Genomic DNA, 23206 nt, shown 5'->3' on the forward strand with positions numbered 1-23206 from the left:
TTAATCAAATGCTGTCTTTGTACAATTCTTTTCAGAAAACTTTAAGTAAACTTAAGTTGAAAACATGCAGTTGATTGAAAAAATGAGGTACCATATCACACACAGGTATAGCTAAGTTTTATGACATACTTCCATATATTAAAAGAATAAATTAACTCTAATGAAGTTCCTTCCAATGCTTAAAACATTTCTTTTTGGTCTAAGCTTAAACCTAAATCACACAGGTTTTCCCCCTTGTTATCAAACATCTTGTCTTTTAAAATAAGCTGTCTTCAGAAATGGTTCTAAAATATCCAAGTACAATTGAAGGCAAAGCAAGTTCTTATTTTATATAGTTTGTATTGCTAAATTAAAAGGGTATAATTAGAAATTATTTTAGGGGAGATAGGTTTTAATTCAAGACATTTATCAAATATGTTCAAATAAGTAGAAATTATTTTATAAAAGTATAAACTATAAGAAACCAAAGGAAATATGGAAAAGATAGTATATTTTAGAACTTTTCTTAATATATGGGTGAATTCCATTTGATTCATAGCTTTTGTCATTCTGGTTACCAATAATTACATCAAAGGACTGAGAAACTCTGAAAGACCATAGTACGTTATCTATAATTGTAGTGTACATTACTTCTCTTTTGTAAGTTTTCCATTTAGTATATTCCTTTGTAATTTAGTTAAAGGCTCTTACTTAGACTCAATTACGGTATTCCTTGGAAAGTGAAATACTTGCATATTGTGGCCACTGTTAATCTTGTGTTGCCTTCATACAAATAAATAGGACTTGTTTTGTTTTCTTAGGAATTGAGGCAACACATCTGCATCTGGCTGCAGACACACAGACACACACAGAGACCACACACAGGCATATACACACACAAACACACAAAATCTTTTCAAACACAAAGGTCTCTAATAAAACTTTGGTGACAGACATGAAGCACTCAAAAGAATTCTCAGTAATCAGAAAGATGCTGGATGTGAGCCCCAGATGAAAGATACTGTACTGTAGCTGGGAGGTCTAGGGATTTCTGGAGATTTCAGAAGAAGAGGGTTGTCAATATTTCTAACACTATGGCTGACTCTTTCTGCCTTCATCTTGCTTCATTTACCTTCACCTTATTCTCTTTTCTTCCCATAACGGTTTAAAAGTTTTCCCCAAACTGCAAATCCACTATTGCCAGCCACCACCACAGGGAGAGCTGCAAAATCTCTCAGTGAGTGACATATATATCTCTAACCAAAGATGATGGTGTGGTTCAATGATTTACTCATTAAAGGTGTTGAAATAAATACTATTGACCAGATATGATGAAATCAGTGATTGTGATCATTTTTTTTCCTTAGAAATTCTGTGAATGGCTTTGACATGTCATCAATATCTCATTTATGTAAAATAATATTTTTAAATTTTAAGTCTTCAGAAATGCTTAATTTAACCATCTTTACAAATAGCTTTAGTAAAGAGAAACACAACACTACCATCATTCCATCTCACTGATATTATTAAAGTAGTTTCTAGTTTCCAGAAGAATTATAATGAGGAGAACCCAGAGTAATATGTATAGAGATGCAAAAGGACTAGTTTGATGGCAGAGTGCTCTCTCACTCATTTGAATGCCTGTCAGCAGCTATGGAGATATCATGAATTAGAAGTAGTCACAAACTAATGAATCTAAACAGAAAATAAATCTATCAGCTTTAAGGAGAAAAGTTACTAATAACTTCTACTCTAACACAGAATATCCTAAAATAAAATTAATATAAAGTATTGAGTGACTTTGTTTTCATAAACAAAAACAACCGTCACATATAAAAATTTGAAAAATAATCTACCATAAACATTCTTGTTTTGTTTTTAAGGAAATTCAAAGCCCCAGATGGACTAGTACCACCCATTCTTTTACTTATAGTTAAATATAGCTGCATACAACTGTTTATAGATTATTTGTTCTTGATCCTCACCTTCCAGGGGAGTTAGAGACCTGACATCAGTCTTATCCATTGGTTGTAATAACAATACTTATTATTCATTGAGTGCTTACTTTGTGTCAGGTACTGTTCAGAGCATTTTACAGGTATTATTACCTCATTTGGTCTTCACAACAACCATTTGAGGTAAGAAGTATAATTACTTGTATTTTAAGCACAAGGAAATTGAGGCACAGAGAAGGTAAGTAACTTGTTCATGGTCACACAGGAAGTATCAGGTAGAGCTACAATTCAAACTGACAGCCTGAATAGACTTCATGCCATAGGCTAGTTATAACAATCAAAAATTTCTTCTGCCTCTAGAATATTAGAGTTCAACAAACTGAACATGAGTCTTATTATATGAGTTCTTTTATTCATTTCTAGTTAAACTAAAAGGAGGAAAGCATGACGTATGTCTCAGGGGTTGCAGTTTTATGTCAAAAATGTAGTAGGTTTAGTTTTTGATGTTGGTGAAAAACTAAGAACAACAAAAATATGTATGATCACTAACTATTTTGAAAACTGATTTTTAAAAAAAATTTATTTACTTTATTTTTGGCTGTGTTGGGTCTTCGTTGCTGCGTGCAGGCTTTCTCTGGTTGCAGTGAGCTGGGTTGGGCGGGCTACTCTCCGCTGCAGTGAGCGGGCTTTCTCTGGTTGCCGTGCATGGGCTTCTCATTGCGGTGGCTTCTCTTGTTGAGGAGCATGGGCTCTGGGCACGTGGGCTTCAGTAGTTGTGGCATGCGGGTTCTAGAGCACAGGCTCAGTAGTTGTGTCACACGGGCTTAGCTGCTCCCTGGCATGTGGGATCTTCCCGGACCAGGGCTCGAACGCATATCCCCTGCGTTGGAAGGTGGATTCTTAACCACTGTGCCACCAGGGAAGCCCTGAAAACTCTGATTTTCATATACCAAGACTTTTCTTTTTATTTATTTAACTTTTTATTGGAGTATAGTTGACTCATAATGCTGTTAGTTTTAGGTGTACAGCAAAGTCAATCAGTTATACATATATTCACTCTTTTTTAGATTCTTATCCCATATAGGTCATTACAGAGTATTGAGTAGAGTCCCCTGTGCTATACAGTAGGTCCTTATTAGCTATCTACTTTATATATAGTAGTGTGTATCCAAGACCTTTCTTTTTTGATGGTAAGTTTATAATACCATCCCCAAGTGATTGTTGTTTATAGGTAATACATTTCAGCTTTCAAGATGCTAAAGTACAACTATATTATTAACCTGATGTATTAAATGATATAGGTCAAATCTGAGGGATTGAATCTTATTCTGTCAGAATTTTACTGTATCAAGTATTGATTTAAAGAAGCTAGCCACTGAAATAAGTATGTTTATATGGACTGTTCTATAATGCCTGCTAGCATTGGTGGCATGGGACTGGACTTCCTGCTTAATGGCTTTAAAACTTCCCTGAGTATTTTATACCCACTGTGATTTAGTCATTAAACACCAGATTTCTTCATATTCCCTGAAAAAGGTCTACGAAATTGGTCTATGTGTGACTGGGGAGATATATGGCCTCAAAGGACATATCAGAAACTCCAGGGGCTGGGTATTCCAATTTGTTTCCTGGTAAGAAATGCCCCTCACTCTGAAAATCACTGTGAAAAGACAAGGTTTCTGATGAGACTGTGCTGTTCATCTCAAAAATGCTGGGGCTGAAAAAGGTTGAAAACTACTGGCATTGCTAATGTAAAGATAAAGGAAATCCCTTCGCACACCCACCCCTCCCCAACTAAAGGCAAAGTATACTTCCAGCATTTTCATCTTTACAATTTTCCTTACGAAGGTTCCAAAGGTACTTTTTATTGCTTCTAGATCTAGGGGTTGCTTCTTGGGTCCGTTTTGGGAGGTATTACATGGCTGTAAATTTCTTCTCTGAGAAATATTTAAATAAGCTAGTGACCAATATCCAGTTAAATTATTGCATTAACATCTACTACAGAGTTTGCCAAATTTTCTGACCTTTCACATTAAAATTTGTTTGGAAAAGAGCATGGTTTAAAAAAAAGGCATGGTTTAAAAGAAAGAAAAACCTAATAAAAAATTAGCTGTCTGTTTAAAAGATTCTGATATGCTCTTCATTTTAATACAGTATATTTCTGGCAAACCCGGCACATTTCTGCCGACTTTTTTCATATAGCTCCCACAGGTAGTCAAACTATAGAAATGCTATCTACAGCATTGGCTGAGATATGGTATACTCCCAGATCAAATGAGAATATAAAAAAGTGGCATACTTGGGCCATGAAAGTGCTTTCATGAGTTGCATTTTGGAATTGGGCCTTTGGATTACACTGAAAACTGCTAAAAGCACAGCCTTTCAAAGTTCAATATTACATTTACTCTAAGGATATTATAAGACAAGTGACAGTTAACTAGATCATTCAGCGGTCCCCATTTAAAATGCCAGGTGACAAATTTCTTTCAAATTAAACCCTAGGAAAAGCTTTGCTCTTCCTTAGAAGAGCTGTTTTTCTTTTTTCTTAAGGACAATCATTTAGCTCAGTGTTTCTCAGCAGGGTGTCATGGCATTTTGGGCAGAACAATTCTCGGCATGTGGGATGCTCCCCCCACCCCCTAGGACAGCCGTTTAGTATCCCTGGCCTCCAGACATTAATGCCAGTCAGGCACTTGGTCATTGTGACCACCCAAACTGCCCAACATTTCTAAATGTACTAGTTGAGAGAACACTAAATACATTGTTCACTTCCTTTGTTTTGCCTACCAGGAAACTCAATCAAATTTGTCATTAAAAAAATGTATCTGGGAAAGTATAGTATATCCTATATACCTGCCTTCTAACTTTCTCCCAGTCTTGAACTTCCGTCTTAATTTATATTTTCCTTGGTCATGAACTTAATTTTGTATTCTGATTTTATTAAGACAATCCCAAATCTTTGTCAAACCAGATGAGGTACAAATAAATGAAGATAGCTTTGATCTTGGGTGGCCTAGGCCTGCAGTGGCTTGAAGCGGGGTTTCGGTTCCCGGCCAGTGACTGAGGTTGGGTCGTGCCGGTGAGAGCACCGAATCCTAGCCACTAGACCAGTGGTCAGTGACAAGGCCCTGGCTTGTACGGCTTTGCAGAAAAAGAATTCCCACAAAGACGGAAAGTAGTGAAACAAGTATTTATTAGGCGAGAAAAAGAGTTATGTGTGGATAGACACATGGGTGGGCTCAGAGAAAGAGTAGTGCCCTCGTGGCAGTTTGAATCACTTTTATGGGGCATTTCTTCAGGTTTCCTTTGGCCAGTCATTTTGATTTGCCTGGTTCAAAGTCCATATTTGGTATAGCTCAGGATTTTCCCATGTGTGCACATGCATCTCTTGGCCAAGATGAATTCTACGGAAGAGGCCTTTGGGTAGGTTTGGACACTTGGCATCACTCCCCTTTTGACCTCCAAGGAGGCTTTCTGTCCATGTGTAGTCTGGGAGGTCTCCTGACTTCAAGAATGAGGAATAAGTGGTCTCTTATCTTCCCTCTGGGCAGGGTCCAGCCTCCTCTCTCAATTGTCCTGTTATTCCCATCTCAGAGTACCGGTCCACAAGGAACAAACACAAACTGTTTGCCCTGGGGGCCCATCTATCTCCTGTCTCAGCTTGACAGTTCAGATAGCATTTCCCAACCCCCCTTCATTCCCAAAAGTAGCACTAACTTGAAACAAAGTGTCACTGTTATATACAATACCAATTTTTCACTTCTACACATAAAGTGGTAGAAAAACTACTCCTCAGACACCTAGCTCTAAGGAATTAAGAAAGAATAAGCCAAAGAGAAGAAAGTATTTTTTAAAACTTTTGACAAAAGTGTATAAATAAAATATCACTTTTATATAAGCCTTATTTCTATATAACAGCAAATGTAAATGAGAAGAGCCCATAGGAAGTATTACTTTTAACATTATAAAAATCCTTTTGTTAAAAATATAAACTCTATATGAAGTTAGTTTTTGTGTGTGTCTTCATTTTAGATGAAAAATTATGGAGGTAAATCTAATGATACACTTTCCTTTTTCCATATGAAAAGTATTTTTGGTTCTGATTTAAGTGATTCCCTCAGATTCCTCATTTTTGGCAGACTTTCACTGAGGGAAACTATTAAGCAACTCAACATTATTAGGCATTTAGATATAGATTTGTCTTTTAATATAAAACATTTTTAGTGGATATAGTGCCCCAAATGGTATTCTGTTTTTTATACTTATTTGTAAGTCATTTATAGTCTTGTTGGGACTTTTGAGGGAGTACTTACAGAAGATCCTATTGAGGAGCTTCAGTGAAAATGAGGTAAAAACTAGAGATACATTATCCTATGTTCTACTTACCTTAGAAGTACAAACAGCTATGTTAGCAGGAAGCTGGGAAAACTGCTTCAATTCAAATACATCACGTGCTGCCCATCGGCTCATGTGATTTTCAGCTTTGCTTGATCCAATCACATTCTGGTTTGAATGAATGTAAGCCACTTCCTGAACACCACCTAAGAGGTAATTGATGTTTATTAAGTGATGTCTCATAATGAAGCAATATGGTTCAAGGTATACTTTAAAAATTAGCGGCAACACATTAAAAACGGGTTACGCTTATTTTATTTTTAATCCTCAAGAAAAACATTGTTTGTATGTCAATATCACAATATTCTTTTTTAAAACAATTGAAAAGAGAAAGAGTCCAAATATATTGGTCTAGGTTAACTTAGAAATGACTTTTCCCTCTCATCAATATAAGAACTTCTGAATCAGGTAACAATTTTTAGATTTAAGCCTGAATGAGAGTTTTGGCTAAGAGGAAAGCCATAGTGGAAGGTTGTCTCTATGAATTTGTTGTCTCTGTTGATGTAAAACAAAAGTTTACTAATTTAAAAGCAGTGCTAACCTCACCTGTTCCTTTAAACATGTATTTGATTACAGTGACTAAGTACGAGCATGGGGTTTATGACCAGGGAGTTTTGTTTGGTTGGCTTTGTTCAGTTTTACTGTTTGTATACTGTCTTTTTTGTACATATGCCCAGATTTGGAGGTTTTTAGGAAATGAAAAAAAATTAACTTACACCTTTTATCTGAAAGAAGTTTAAAAAATGGCTACTTTTTTTAATTGCTTTGCTTCTGGGCACCTATAATTTACTTTTAAATTGCGGTCATAAAAAAGAAGGCTCAAATTGAGGTCTATAAAAGCTCCCTCAAACAGCTCTGGAAATGAAACTCAATTATGACCTTCAACACTTGTGCTGTTTTAGTCCTGAACCTTTCTCAACCAGAATTGCCAATCATGAGAAAACAAGATGTTGTTAAATAAGCTGAGTAAAAGAGTAACCAAGATAATATTCGCCTTAAATTTCAAAATATCAGTAGTAAGTATACCAACAGTTTTAAACCTTCAAAAGGATTCTGGTAGAAAATTTACTCAGATTTTTCTTAACTTTGATGACACATTTTATGCATTATTCAAAATAGAACGAGTTTCACACAAACTATTGACACCTTTTACACAGTAAAAAACAAAAACAAAAAACAAAACTTAGCTGCTCTTTTAAAAAAGTTTATGCAATAACTCCTCAAACCTAAAATCTAATTGTAGCACAGAAACCAAAGGATAGTCCAGTACTGGTATCCCTTAGTTCTTGAAAGTTTGCTTTACACCACTTAGCTTTTCCAAAAGACCTACGTTAGTACCTGTTTTCACTCTAACAGAAAGAAATCCAAAGAGAGTTTTCACTTTTGTGAAAAAGGGAGAAAAGTGAAGTGTTGCAGTGTTTGCTTTGCAGCAAGCCCTTATAGAGGCAGCACACAGCCCAGCCGCAAGCGTGGCACCACCAAGCTCCTTCCCCAGGAATGACACTCAGCATCTCAGAATCAAGCCATCATAGCTTTGGACTGTGTCTGTGAGCATCTGTGCTTTATCTGGATTTATTTTGTGTAACCATTAACAAGATGTGTCCTAAGGTAATTGCTTCTTTGCTTTACACCATTTCAGCTTACAAAGTTACACAGGAAGGCTCTACTTTCGGAGAGCAGGGTAAACCTGCACTTAATTACAAGGGTATCAAAATATATATCATAATGAACTTTTAAATGACACTACTAATAACCACAAAAGAAAGCTTATCAAAATAAAAGCTTGCTTACATATCAGATTCTTTCATGTAGTTTTTTTTGGAATGAGTGAGACACTTTTGAAGGCAATGCTAACTCTTAAAACTACTAATCAGATTCTCAGCAGATGGTGGTAAGGGGAAGCAGTTTTTCAATCTCTCTGAATCCCCACATGAGAACAACAACTAGACTGCAAAACCAAAAGCAAAGGACAACACTTACAACAAAATTAGATGACAAGATACTCCCATTAGCCCTAAAATACAAGAGTGTAGGTATAACCCACTAATAGCTACACACTCTGCATGGCATCAGGGTCTGTGTGAAGGAAGAAGGAAATGACAGGGTGGCATCTGGATCAGAGAACAGGAGACCCTAGCACAGTGGGTTATTTGGACATCAGTAGCTGGATCTGGGAAGGTTCTGCATTCTCTAAAGCTGAGTACAGCATACAGGAGGCTTGTGGTAAGAAGGCCTGAGGGGCTGGGGCAAGCTAGCCCTAAGGAACTCCCCAAGCTAACCCACCAGGGCTCCCAGGCCAGGGCCATACAGTGACGAAAAACTGCTGGGATGGAGTCAAAATGAGCAGAATAGGAAGAACAGGGATGAGGGAAAGAGATGGTCTAGAGCAAAGCAGTGGAAACAGAAACAGGAAATCCTATCATAGTTTTGAACACTATAGAAAAATAACAAATATGAATCTCTGTGAAATTAGAAAAGATGTTTTAAACTCTGCCTCATTTAAAAAAAGTCAGGGAAAAGAATTTCTATAAAAATGAGCAAGAGGGTCAAATCTCATAAAAATTATAAGAGTAAAGAGAATAAGCAGCAGAATAATATCCCTACAATGAAAATATGCCAGAAAGATATGCTTACAAAACAACAAAATTGTAATTGATTTCAAAATTAGGTAAAACACCTTAAGAAAATGATAAAATATAGGAACCAACAATATAAATCAGAATTAGAATAACTCAGAAATGAGTGGCAGAACTCAGAAAGACATAGAAATTTTAAAAAAAATTCAGAAATGGAGACTAAATTAGAAGGAACATAAGAGAGAATAAACACAATAGATATTGATTTAAGAGAAATAAAAGGACATTTTTAAAAAGCAAAAAGAAATGAAAAATAAATAAAATAGGATTTGGGAGAATGTGACAAATACTGAAGACAGGCAAGGAAGACTGAACACTTGAATAACATAAATTCCTGAAGAGGAAAGTCAAAGTAAAGGAATAGAACAAGTAACTAAAAATACTAGTACAAATAAGCTTTCCTTAAATAAAAACTGAGTTGAAACTACACTATGAGAATACTGATACAGACTACTATGGACTGAATATTTGTGTCCCCTCAAAACTCATATGTTGAAGCCCTAATCCCCAATGTGATGGTGTTTGGAGGTTAGGCCTTTGGGAGATAATTAGGTCTTAAGGGTGGAGCCCTAATGAATGAGATTAGTGCCCTTATAATAAAAGACATGAAATAGATGATTTCTCTCTTGACCATGTAAAGACAGCAAGAAGGCAGTGATCTGTAAACCAGGAGGAGGGCCCTAATCAAGAACCCTTCCTGATCTTGGACTTCCAGCCTCCCAAACTGTGAGAAATAAATGTTGTTTAAGCCATCCAGTCTATGGTAACTTGTTACAGCAGCCTGAGCTAAGACAAACACCAAAATATAATCTAGTAAAATTACTAGAAAATAAGGAAAAGAAAAAACACACTTTGGGCATCTAAGAAAAAAAAAAGAACACATAGCACAATACTTCATGCCAGAAGAAAATGAAGCTACATATTTAAAATACTTAAGAAAAGAAAGTATAAGCCAAGAATTTTATATCCAGAAAAAATGACTTTTAAGTATAAAGGGCACAAACTGCTATCAAAAGGATCTCAGGGAATATTACTCTCATGAGTACTTCCTGAGATCTAATAGAAATAAGGAATCTACTAGAAAATAAGCTTCAGACAACCAAAATGACTAGAGAGACATTGACATAAGAGACATTGACTAATGAGAAGCATTAAATTTATAGTTACCTGCAAACCAAGAATAAATGAAGTCTAAGAGGAGAGAGTATAATGCAATATTCATGTGTGTTGACAATGAAGACATAATATATCCATTTTAAAAATGGGCAGAAATGGGAGAGTATATACAAAAAAACCCACCCCCAAACCTTAATGTTTCTAGGAATTATATTATAATAATATTTTTCTTATTTGACTTTTGTGTAACATGGATAAAACATGAGTAATTATGGAACATTATAATTAAATCGTTCCCTATATGCCAAAGAACTGGTATTATCAGCAGAGAAGAAGTGGTATGTAAATATGATAGAGAAGAGGTTAAAGCTCTATACCCCCAAAGTAAGTACAAATATGGAAATATCAATATGAATTCATGAAATATTTTATCATATATAAAAATACATACATGTACATAAATACATATATAAACTCATAATATAAACTCATGTATACCTATATACACACACACACACACATATGTATAAACATACGTAACACAATTTATCCACCGAAAAGGCCCAAGCGAGTAGTAGCAATGATCATTCCTAGCACCAGACTGTGGTCTTGAAACACACTTTCTCACTAAAAGAAACCAAGACTTCTTAGAGAAATGACTGATTTTAGGTCTGAGGCAAAAAATGCATGAAGGAACATCCTGTAATACCTGATAGGTATCAAAGATGATTAGCATCATGTTAAAGATCTCAGGAATCAAAATGCTCATGTTTAAAGGCTCCCACTGTCCAAAGATGGGAAAATTGAGCCTCAATAATGATATTAATTGAAATGGATTTGGACTCATTAAATGTGTTTGAATCAATTAATTCATAATGATTTTAAGAAAAGAAATCGATGGGAAATCAATTTATTATACTAAAAGCTGTTAAATAAATTATTTTTCCTGCCTTCTCTATATGAACTGTACTGGGTAAGTAATAGTAGATGAGAGGAAGTATCTCCTTACAGAAGCATCCTAACTAACAAATGAAAAAGAAATGAGAGAAGTAGAAAATGTCATTTTGCTACTCTGAATGAATAAATAATTCTAGGCATTAAGCATCAATGGCTGCTAAGATCACAAAGAGAGAAACCAGCATACATTCTGTCAAACACTAACTTTTGTTTTGTCAAAGGGATTGAACCTGAACTTGATATAGTGTCAGACGCCAACTGCTCATTTTCAGGAAATATAGAGGGCGGAGAAATATGTTCAACTGCACCAATCCGTAATATGCAAGTTGCAGAAAACAACTGGCCTGGTTTCTTCAACAGAGAAATCATATAAAGGGATGGAGGAGGAATCCTATACATTAAGCTATATAAAATTTTTTTAATGAGTGAGGCTAAACTATAATGTCTAGGGATACACATTTGTATCAAATGTATATACATTTAATAAAGCCATAAAAATGCAAAAAAGTTAGAATAATTAGTGTATGGGGAAGGTTGTGATTCAGATGGGCCACATGGACGGGGTCCTGGTCTAGATGACAAAGTTCTCTATCTTGACCTAGGTGGTCTTCCCCTTTATCCTGCCACCACCCACTTCCTCACTGTGCCTCAATGTAGCATCTTGATTGCAGAGCTAATTCAAGTTAATTCAAGAATCTCTTGAGGAACTATTTGATTGCACGAAACAAATATGCAAAGAAAAGTTTTCAGAATATATCTGCAGTTACCTAAAAATTTATCCATTGATTCACACATCTGATCTTGATTGACAATGCTCTTATTTGGAAATTTCATCGGTTTTCTTGGTATGAAAGTGCTATTTTTCTCATGGCTAGGTAATTTTGAAGAGAAACTGATTCTATCTTTTATAGTTTTTGGTCTATGGCTCTGTTTAGAGACACTGATGTGGCTAACAGATAAATCATCATCTGAAGATGTAAAATCATCAATAGCCTGAGAGGTACAGTCTTCATCTGTTGCACACAGTTGGTTTGTTTTTTTCATTGTTTTTGGAAAAGTGTAAAGTTCCCTTTTATTTTCCTCTTTTCTCTTAAACCTCAGAGAACTAGTAGCTCTTTTCTTTCTTACTCTTGACTTGGAGGAAATTTCAATGTCATCAGATTCGTCACTAATATCACTACTGCCTTTTCTTTTTGTATTAGATTTTAGGGTCTTGTTCTCAGGATTTAATTGTTTTGAAATTAGTCCATTTCCTCTGACACTGGTCTTTCTATTATCACCATTATTTCTTATATTTACAGGGTTTTCTGTTTCAGAATCTTCAGATCCATCCACAGGTGGCTTAAACCTTACCCTCCTCTTGAGGAATCTTTGAGTTGTGTACTGTGTGGGTAAGATGATATCACTATCTTCTGATTCTGTGACATTCTGTGAAATGCAATGGTGGCCAACTGTATTTTTAAAATTTTTCTCATCATCAGACTCAGAAGAAATATTCTGTTCTAAAATCTCAGTTTTATCAAAAATATATTTTCCATTTGGATTTAGGATGTTAGTGAATTTCTGATGCTTTGAAGTACCAAGAGAGTCTTGACTTTTCCGACAACCAACATCTTTGGCTTCTGTTGAAAGGCATGTGGGCTGTTCATCAGAACTTTCATCGTCAGAGGTAATATTTCCATCACTATCCTCAACTGCTTCACATTTTGTCTCAAACAATTTAGAGAAACCACACTGGAGTAAGGTAAGCTGCCCAGGAGAACCTGAAGCTTTACTTGAGTCAGATGCTTTGTTTTTAGCAGTCTTTATTATTGAGTTTCCTACTGATTCATCTTCACTAAAATCACTGCAGAGATCACATGCTTCTTTTGCTAGTGGTTCTGCAGGCTGTTCTGGACCTTTGTGTTCTTGACAGTCAGGCTCCCTATCCTATATAGGAAGCAATGGTGGAAACATTAGAAAACGTCAAAATAAGGATATCAAATCTATCACACTGGAGGGGAATTGAATTTGGGCAGATAATTGATGTACAAGTATATTACCTGGTATTTTCTAAAAGTAAAACATTTATTGATAGTAAACAAACATAAAGGATTTAATATTACAGTCTGGTATACTCTTTTAAAGTTGACTAACTTTCCAAATAAATAAAAGTTAAAACTAGAATATCAAATGATCAAATTATAAGGAAGGAAAACACAGAGCAGAGCTGTTAGCTTCTAAGATGCAGACTGATTCTGGCCTCAAAGTGAAGAGCACACAACTTATTGCTTATGACAGTCCAGCAGATACTTTCAATCATGCGTTAAAAACACAACAAATTTGTAGGAGCTAAAGAATTCCCAACTGGAAAATGTTTCTAATTGATTAAAAACAGATTGGATAGGATCTTGACCACCATAAATAAAGAAAATATTGAAGCTATTTTGAAGTAAAATTTGCTACAAATTTAAATCCAATATTTACTTTTTTCACATTAATTAGAGCTAAATATATTCTCAGTTTCTGAAAACTGAGGCTTCATTAGTAAAACATTTTGGGAAAGTATTATCTGGTTATACTTCTGCCAACATTTGATACTCATGTATTTCTATAAATTTAGAAATATATTCACCCCATACTTGGTTATATAAATTTATAGGGGTGTTATAAATTTATAGTTATCATTGCATATAGTTATCATACAGTTATATGATATACTGTTATATCATATATATATGTTATATCATAATATAGTTGTCATATAGCCCATTATATCTTTGGGCTAGTACAAAATTACAGTTAAATCCCTTAAAAAAAAACAACAAGAAAAAAATAGCAACAACAATTAAAAAAATCTTCTACATATATTCTTTACTTTTAAAAAGACTTTATGATGACAATATAGATTTTGTAGTATGTGAGATGACAAACTACCACAAGACAAAGGACTCAAATGAAATATCTGCTTGAGTCAGAGAATGAGTTTGGTGTTTGAATTTAATAATTTTAAATATACATTGATTGCTATTTTTCCATCTAATTTGTTGTTTAGTAAAAAAAAAAATATTTAGGTTGGATTGGTTACCTATACAGTGCATTTAATTTTGGATTTACACTTTGGCATAGTTAAAATTCCAGTTTGGATGTAAACACCTGGTGACTGCTCCTGAATTTTTTTTTTATGATATGATATGAAATATTAGCCTATATTATTAATTTTACTGACAGTCCTCTGACTTTGTATCCTTGACTTTTTAAAAAAATTTTTCTTTACACATTGAAAAATGAAGGAAAAGGAAAAGAAACTTAAAATCTTCACATACATGTTTCCCAGGAGTTTCTAGGCTACCGATTCAAAGATTGCTTACTGTTTCTAGTTTGTGTACTGGAGGTTCCTCTTTCAACCATGTTGTAGCTGTCATGATCCCTGCTTCCACTTGGCCTTCTCTCTATAAAGAATGCAGATAACTGTAAAATATAGGGTAGAAACAACCAGATAAACAACAGCAATGGCATGCTAAAACTTAGAGTTAAGAAAATTGAGTCCAGGGAATTCCCTGGTGGTCCAATGGTTTAGGACTCTGTGATTTCACTGCCATCGGCCTGGGTTTGATCCCTGGTCAGGGAACTAAGATTCCGCAAGATGCGTGGTATGGCCAAAAAAAAAAGAAAATGAGTACAGCCTGCTTTAACTCTCTTAATGCTATTTTTCAATTTGCTAATTAAGGAATTCATATATATTTTTAAATGCTCATAATTCTTAGGTAGTATAGAGGCACAGTGGAAGCCTGCTGGGCTCATAAAAAATTCTTACTTCTTATCATAAGCTTACTTTTTCTGATAGAAAACTAATAACATTTTTCAGCAAACTCCACTAAAAGCCCTAGTAGGGAGGGAGAGTGAAAAAATGTTAAAAATTTACCCAGTAGTGATAGCCATAATAACTATGTCTATATGATAACTATATAACTATTGTATATGTGTAAATATTATATAATATTGCAATAACTGTAAGGACATATTATCAACATTTTAAATACCACAGATAATGTTGGGTATTGGGCACTCGATATTCTAGCTTATATTGCTAGTGTGTTTATAGTTCATATTCATTAAAATATGTTTATTGATTCCTTCAGTGTAGTAGACACCAAAATGAAAATATCCATCTAATATAAAACCAAAAAAATCTTAATTAGATAATAGGCTTGCTACATCTTTAAGGAAAGTATGCTTTTATAGCTTTTGGTATATCATTTAGCAGAGATATTTAATGGCCTAGATTCTAGAATATTAAATTCTTCTTCAAAAGGAAATAAATTTATTTCTCTTTTCAAGGCTTTATTTGTTGATAGAACAAGGGGAAATAATACTATCATCACCAGAGTTACAAATATCCAACTTACGAATACACCAATATTCATAGTATAGCAATGGCATGGTTTCAGTTACCTGGTATCCAGGGCAACAAGTGAGAATCACCCCTAAAGAACTTGAAAGAATGATAAAGAGTTCCTGAATTGCCATGAGATCTTTTCTTCCAGTGCCTAGAGGCTATTACTGTAAGGGAATGGGAAGCCTCTGTCCGAGAACTCCCTTTTATCTCTTCAACAGAATTCAAATGGCTACAACAGATGCAACTGGCAGCAACAGAAATCTACAAGCTGTCAGAACCCCTTTGTGATAGGTAAATGACAACCCCAGTCTTCTGTTGACTTGGAGTCATCCTTAACTCCTGTTTCTCATATCCTATCAGATGATCCAGCAGCAAATCCTGTCAGTGCTTCAGGGCATCCACCACTACCCTCTGGCCCAAACCACCATCTCTTGGCTGGATTGTTGCAGTATCCTCCCACCTGGCTTCTTGCTTCTGCTCCTGTACTTCTATAGTCCAATTCTTAACATTTAGAATAGATAGTACAGATCAGACTATGTCATTCTGCTGTTCAGAACTCTAATTGCTTTTTTTTTTTTTTTGTAGTACGCGGGCCTCTCACTGTTGTGGCCTCTCCCGTTGAGGAGTGCAGGCTCCGGACGCGCAGGCTCAGCGGCCATGGCTCACGGGCCCAGCTGCTCCGCGGCATGTGGGATCTTCCCGGACCGGGGCACGAACCTGTGTCCCCTGCATCGGCAGCCGGACTCTCAACCACTGCGCCACCAGGGAAGCCCTCTAATTGCTTTTGTTATCACTCAAGTCAAAGCCAAAGTTCCTGTAGGATCTGGTTTCCTGTCATTTCTCTGGCCCCATCTTTTGCTCTTTTGATTACTCCACTCCAGCCACTTTGGCTTCCTTGCCATTTTGAAATCATGCTGGGCATGCTCCTCCCTCAGGGCCTTTGTTTGCATTTGTTCCTCTGTCTAAAACACCTCTTCCTTTCTTGTCTCTTCAAAGAATCAAATGCAATCTCACAGTAGCCTTCCTTGGCTACTCCATCTAAAATTGTAATGCTCTTTCCCTGACAGTCTCCCTATTTCCCTTCCTTGCTCTATTTGGTTTTTTTTTGAGATATAATTTACATATAATACTGTGTACGTTTAAGGTCTACGAGGTGTTAATTTGATATATTTATATACTATAATATGATTATTATCATAGCTTTAGTTAACACCTCTAATGTGGCATATAATTATCAATTCTTTCATGTGGTGAGAATATTTAAGAACTAGTCCTTTAGCAGTTTTGAGGTATATAATAATAGTATTGTTGACAATATTCACCATGCTGTGTAGTAGATCTCTAGAACTTACTCAACAACTTGCTCTATTTATATCCTTAGAATCTATCATCATAATATACTAACTTCAGTTATATTTCTCTTTATTACTTGTTTCCCTCAAATAGAATGTAAAATTTTGTAGGCAGGGCTTTTTGTCTATTTTATTCATTTCTGTATGCCTAGTCCTATGATGTATAGTATTGGACATTTAACATATACTCAATAAATATTTGTGAAATTAGCTCTCAGTATCTATCTCTAAAGGGAAACCATTAAAAGAAAGTCAATGAAAAATAGAACTAAATTGCCCAGAAATCATCAGATTAAAAGTGTTCTATATATTCAAATTTCTACATCTTAAAACATTTTAAAAGTGATTTTTCTACAACCTTTAAAAATTAAAAATGTATCATAGGAAGTAAAATACTTCTTTTACTTTATAATGTATGTTTCCATTATGCAGAGCTTGGACTAATAATATTTTAAAACATCGTTTGGCCAAAAGCACAGTATGAATCTACCAAATTCTGATTGATAACAAATGAGCAATTTTAATTCAAAATTTAATTTAATAATAAGATAATTTAATAATAATTTAATAATAAGTAAGTTAATAATAAATAATAATAATTTAATAATAAGTGCCAATGATGTGCCTAGCAAGCAGTTAAGCATATTTTACTCTAAACAAAATATAAGATATGGAGGGTCCTGTCATTAATAAACAATCCTGGAGGAGAAACAACATATATTTAGGACAACCAGAGAATAAGAGAACTTTCCGTTTAATAACTTGTCATATGGAATGTCTTACCTAACACTTTTTAAACAGAGGAATAGGTGGCTATTCTGATAAAAAAAAGAGAACAAAACTATTTGATACACAGCAGAAAACAGGACAAGTAATATAATACTAATACATTTTACAGATAATGATTTGAAATTAGAAACATGAATATACCCAACGTCGGAGGTAGGATCTGAGGGGGTCCTGGAGGACAAACAAGGCTATTTACTGATTAGAGAAGAGGAATGGGAAAGAACAAGTCAATCAGAGAAATACCATATTCAAAACAAGAAAGAGACAGAGAAAGGGAGACTTTAAATAGGTCACTCAATTCAGAATCAAATAGTTACTATAAAATAAAAACTGAGCAATATACATCAGGCATTGTATAACAGTTGTAATATTCACAACATACAAATCATATATACCTTCCTCTTCCCCAACCACTGATGATCACGTTTGAACTGATACTAAACTTGCTTAACATATGCTTACTGATGTTACGTGTTCAGTATGTAAATGTTCTCTTCCACCTCCCATAAAGATGGTCTAAGTTCTTTAAGGACAGGGACCAATTGTTCCTTTAACTGTTTTTATGGTACTATTAAATAAATGAAGTATATTAAGGTTTTACTACAAAGTCCTGGAAGTTAAGGGAAATATCCTTAAGTTTTCCAAGACTCAATTTCCTCAACTGTATGATGATGGGATTGAAAAAAACGAGTCCAGGATTTTATAATACTGATACCAATATTAACTAAAAAATAGGTTAATATTCTTAGTACTCTGGTATATTAAAGAATTTTAAAGATTTTTTAAAGGATATAAATATCCTGTTAAGAATAAGAAACATCTGTATCCTGAGGATGAACACAACTGGGAGAGTTTGAAATATTGCTGTGGAATTTTTATTGGGAACAGAAAACAAAAATCTCCATGAGACATGAGAGTGCATCTCAGGGAGTATTTGGTAACTTTTAATCAAAACACATTTTATATTTTTGTTTATTTAGGAAAGTCTCTTTTTTTAGTTCCTGACTTCAACAGCTATTTTCAAAATAATAAATTTCTCTTTACCATCTGAAAATGGCCTTGGAGGTCATACTGTCTTGTATATGTATCTGAATTTGTGTATGTATATTATTTATAACTATGCATGGGGAAAATCTTAGTTCAGAGGTACAGTAATTCATTTCCTATTTCTATAAAAGTAGAAATTCTAAACATAAAACATTTTTTAAAAAGAAAACCAAAAATTTCTCTGAAAAGGCACCAGCAATTTTCCTGAGGGAGAAATCCATGTTTAAAATATTGAAAAAAATCAGAGAAAAATTTCACACCTCCAGGATGTCCCTTGTAAGACAAGACCCTTGGGATCTCAGTTTGAAGAGATTATAGACTCCAAAAAGCTCTCCTCGATGCTCTTTTGATCCTTGAACTGCTTCAAAATACCGCTTGGCATTTTCACTTCCAACCACCACACAGTGAAGTTGCTATAACAGAAAAAACACAAGATGTTTTGAAGTGTCCGCTCCAACAATATGTCAGAATTTCCTGGCATTCCCTGTATATACACAGCTTTAGCTGGAGCAGGCAGAATCTCCGTAGGGAGGAAATTTTATTTTAATTTCCCTGGCAGATGTTGCCATTATGGTGAAATAATAATAATCTGGCCAGTTTTATTAAAGAAGAAATCTTACATTTCCTATTTTATCTGTTTTCTAACAACTGACTCAAGATCATATCCGGATGGACTAGCCACCTGATGTAAAATGTAAAAGGCATACATTTGAATACACTTTTCTCCTTTCTAGACTCTTATTTCAATAGAAACTACTAAAACTGGCAGAAATAGTCGCTACATCACCAAAGTTAAATTATAATCTAAAGTAATTATATAATAACCACGTTGGTATCAAACTAATTGTGGCCATGGTTACATTGTCAACTAAGAGCAAAAATCCAATCATTGTTTAGCAACATTGCATCTCTGAAACAATTCTGAATACAGAAACAACACTGACATGGAACCCTTAAGGACATATACCACTTTAGTACCAACGTAATGTAATCTTTTTATTTACTAGATACTTTATTGTATATAATGTATATACAATTTGATTAACCCATGTACACTCTAACATTTCTTGAAACAAAGAATGAGAAATAACTTCCATCTATTGCTAATGGCAGGATTAGTAAGAAGCGATACTTTTTGGTGATTATCATCAGATTGATTTGCACTATAATAATTACTTTACGCAAATAAAATTATTCTTATTAATAATAGCTACTATTTATTGAACACATGTGTAGCATTTTTACATTCTCATTTAATTCCTACAATCCTATATTATCATCTCCCTTTTAGAAATAAAAGAACTTAAATTCAGAGAAATTAAGTGCCTTGTTCACAGCTGCCTCACTAGGAAGCATCATTTCTAGAATTTTTACCTGAGTTTGGCTGAATTCAAAATTTATACTTGTATCAATTTCTCATATCCAGATGTCCCTCTTAAAACAAGACCCTTGGGACCTAAGTTTGAATAAGTTATGGATCAACATACCAACTTGATTAGTTTTATATCAACGTCCCAGAAATATGGGCTATAGTCCTGGAAATACAGAATCACAATAGCAACTGATGTACTTGATGGCCCAGTTACCTATGATTTTACCCTCACTACTGACTCTTCCTTAAACACTGTATTGTCAGACTGCTATACTACTAAATATAATCACCAAAGTAATTTGTAAGCATTAATCTAAATCTTTATAAGTCTCCTACCAAAGTTTTGTCACAAAACTTATAAAAGGCACATTATTTTGTACTTAAGTTTTCCAAAGTGGCTCCAGTAAAAGTGAAGGCCAGATGCATCCATCTGTAGGGTAACTATAACAAAATCATGTTAGAATTCAAGAGGGTAGGGGAAAAAATCAGTATTTGGAAAATGTAGCTTAGTTTCTAGCTTAAGAAGAACCCATATAAGGCTATAAAATGCTTAGATTTCTTCACAATATACAAGATATGCAAGGAGCAAAAAAGGAATATTCATCATGTTAAGAGTTAATGACCACTTCCTCCATCTTCAAGGCCAGTAATGAGGCATCTTCGTATCATTCTCTGACCCTCTGCTTCTGTTATCACATTGCCTTCTTCTTTCCTTTTTCTGACCCTACTGCTACCCCTCCATTTACAAGGACCCTTGTGATTACACTGGGCCCACTCACATAATCCAGGTCAGTTCAGGGAATTAGGATGTGGATATCTGTGGGGGGCCATTATTCAGCCTACCACAGTAAGGAAGTGCAATAAGCATGATGAGGGCTTGTCAAAATGACGCAGAAGCCCCCTTGAAGGGGTTCTCACTGGTCAAAAAATGAGAGTTTGAACATAAAAATAATTGATATTCAGTGGGTTACTAAAATCCGTTACTAAAATACTATCTCATGAGTCCACACAGATTAAATAAATGGAAGAGAAGGGAAAGCTCTTTTTTTATGGTAGAATGCCAACAAATATAAAGGAAGTAATAATGGAAATAGAAAAATCACCGTCTGACAAACCATCATAGTAGTAGCCGATTCAGGCGGGAATCATCAATGAAAGCTAAGGCTGATGAGTACAAGCTTGATGAGGAACAGGATACAGCTGTCCGTCGTCCCTTGGTATCGGGGGGATTGGTTCCAGGATCCCCACGGATAACAAAACCCATGGATGCTCAAGTCCCTTTTATTAAATGGCATAGTATTTGCATATAAGCTATGCATTATTTCCTATATACTTTAAATCATCTCCAGATTACTTATAATATCTAATACAATGTAAATGCTGTGTAAATAGTTGTAAATACAATGTAAATGTTAGGTAAACAGCACACAGCAAATTCAAGTTTTGCTTTTGGAACTTTCTGGAATTTTCCTTCTGAATACTTTGAATCCATGGTTGGCTGAATCTGAGGATGCAGAACCCATGGATACAGAGGGCTGACTATATTAGCATAGTCTCTGATGATCTCCCCATAAAATATATACTATTTTACAAATGAAAAAAGTGGTGACTCTGCAGTGCAAAAAGCTGGCAGACACAAACTTGACAGGTGATCAAGGTTAATATCACCAGTGGTGGATCAGGTCACCACCAGGTGCCTTCTGACCAATGCAATGAGAAGAGCACAGCATTCTTTCTGTACCACTCTTGCCAAGGCTTCTTGTCTTGAGTTGGAAGATGAGGAAACATCAAATGGACATATGTTGAGGGAAAGCATACACTAGGAAAGGCTTTATTTTTTAAAACTGTCAAGGTCACGAAAGACCAGAAAAGCCTGGGTAACTTAAGGTTGAAGAAAACTTAAGAGACACAAAAAGAAATGTAATTATGATCCTGGATTGGATCCTGAGCCAGAAGGAGAAAGGAGACATTGCCAGGAAAGCTGATGAAATCTGAATGGGTTCTATGGATTACAAGGTGATGCTGTATAAGTGTTAGTTTCTTGATTTGGATAACTGCATTTTTTTTTTTTTTTTTTTTTTTTTTGCGGTACACGGGCTTCTCACTGTTGTGCCTCTCCCATTGCGGAGCACAGGCTCCGGACGTGCAGGCTCAGCGGCCATGGCTCATGGGCCTACCCGCTCCGCGGCATGTGGGATCCTTCCGGACCGGGGTACGAACCGGTGTCCCCTGCATCGGCAGGTGGACTCTCAACCACTACGCCACCAGGGAAGCCCATGGATAACTGCATTTTTGAGAGGAGAGTGGTGGTGGGGGGGGCGGTAAGGGAGAAGCAAGTTGCAGAACAATATGTAAAATTGAGTGTTTATAATGCATAAAGCTATTTTTATATGTACATATAAATAGGACGGTGTCCTTATTTGGGAGAAAACAAAGAATTTAAAGGTGATAAATCTTCAACTTCCTCTAAAACGGTTCAGAAAAAGAATAAAGATCATGGCTGAGAGAAAGAGAAAGCAAATGTGGTAAAATGTTAACAACTGGGGAATTTGGGTGACATTAATTGGGAGTTCTCTGTACTGATCTTGTAACTCTTCTGTAAATACATATTAATTTCTAAATAAATTACATATATATGAAAGATGAATTTTTGAATGCCAAATTTTAGATTACATGCAATGCTCCAAACCTAAAGGAGCGCAGTTGCTATATAAGCAATATTTTTAAAGTATAAAATATATTTTATGTTGTGAAGGCATTATCACAACAAACATAAACAAAAACATTAAAGGGCAAGTCCCCCTTGAACAACACAGATCATCCCTTATCAGTCTAACCAACACTGTAATGTTTAGGTTTATCCTTCCTAGATCTTTTTCAATGCAGTTAGAACTATTTATATATACATGTAGAAACAGTTTTATAAATAAACACAATTGATATACTTGTTCTGCAAGTTACTTTTGCCCCACTTAAAATGTCTTAAAGATTGTGCCACATCAGTACATTTGCTCTATAATCTTTAAAAAAATTTTTTTGCTGTATATGGGTATATCAGAATTTATGTTAATTCTGTTACTATTGGACATTTAGGCTGTTCCTTTTTTCATTTTTTGAACAAATACTAACAATTCTAAATATAAATCCTTGTCATCCTTCAATGTGCATATGTGAGAATATTTCTGCCAGGTAAATAGGGAGAAAGTGCATTTTAAAAATGCTGTTAAATT

General features: G+C 35.0%; 1 protein-coding gene across 1 annotated transcript in view; it reads right to left on the reverse strand.

Moving 5' to 3' along the window:
* The window catches only part of ERCC6L2 (ERCC excision repair 6 like 2), a 138260-nt gene that overhangs the window by 23027 nt on the left and 92027 nt on the right, over window positions 1-23206 (reverse strand). The window contains exons 14-17 of the mRNA XM_065878831.1: window positions 18865-19017; window positions 14389-14469; window positions 11806-12967; window positions 6321-6475 (exon numbers count right to left, since the gene is read on the reverse strand). Of these exons, the coding sequence (XP_065734903.1) occupies window positions 6321-6475; window positions 11806-12967; window positions 14389-14469; window positions 18865-19017 (1551 nt within the window). The remainder of the gene's footprint in view (window positions 1-6320; window positions 6476-11805; window positions 12968-14388; window positions 14470-18864; window positions 19018-23206) is intronic.

This window comes from Phocoena phocoena, chromosome 6, assembly GCF_963924675.1.
Source record: "Phocoena phocoena chromosome 6, mPhoPho1.1, whole genome shotgun sequence".
Lineage (NCBI taxonomy): Eukaryota > Metazoa > Chordata > Mammalia > Artiodactyla > Phocoenidae > Phocoena > Phocoena phocoena.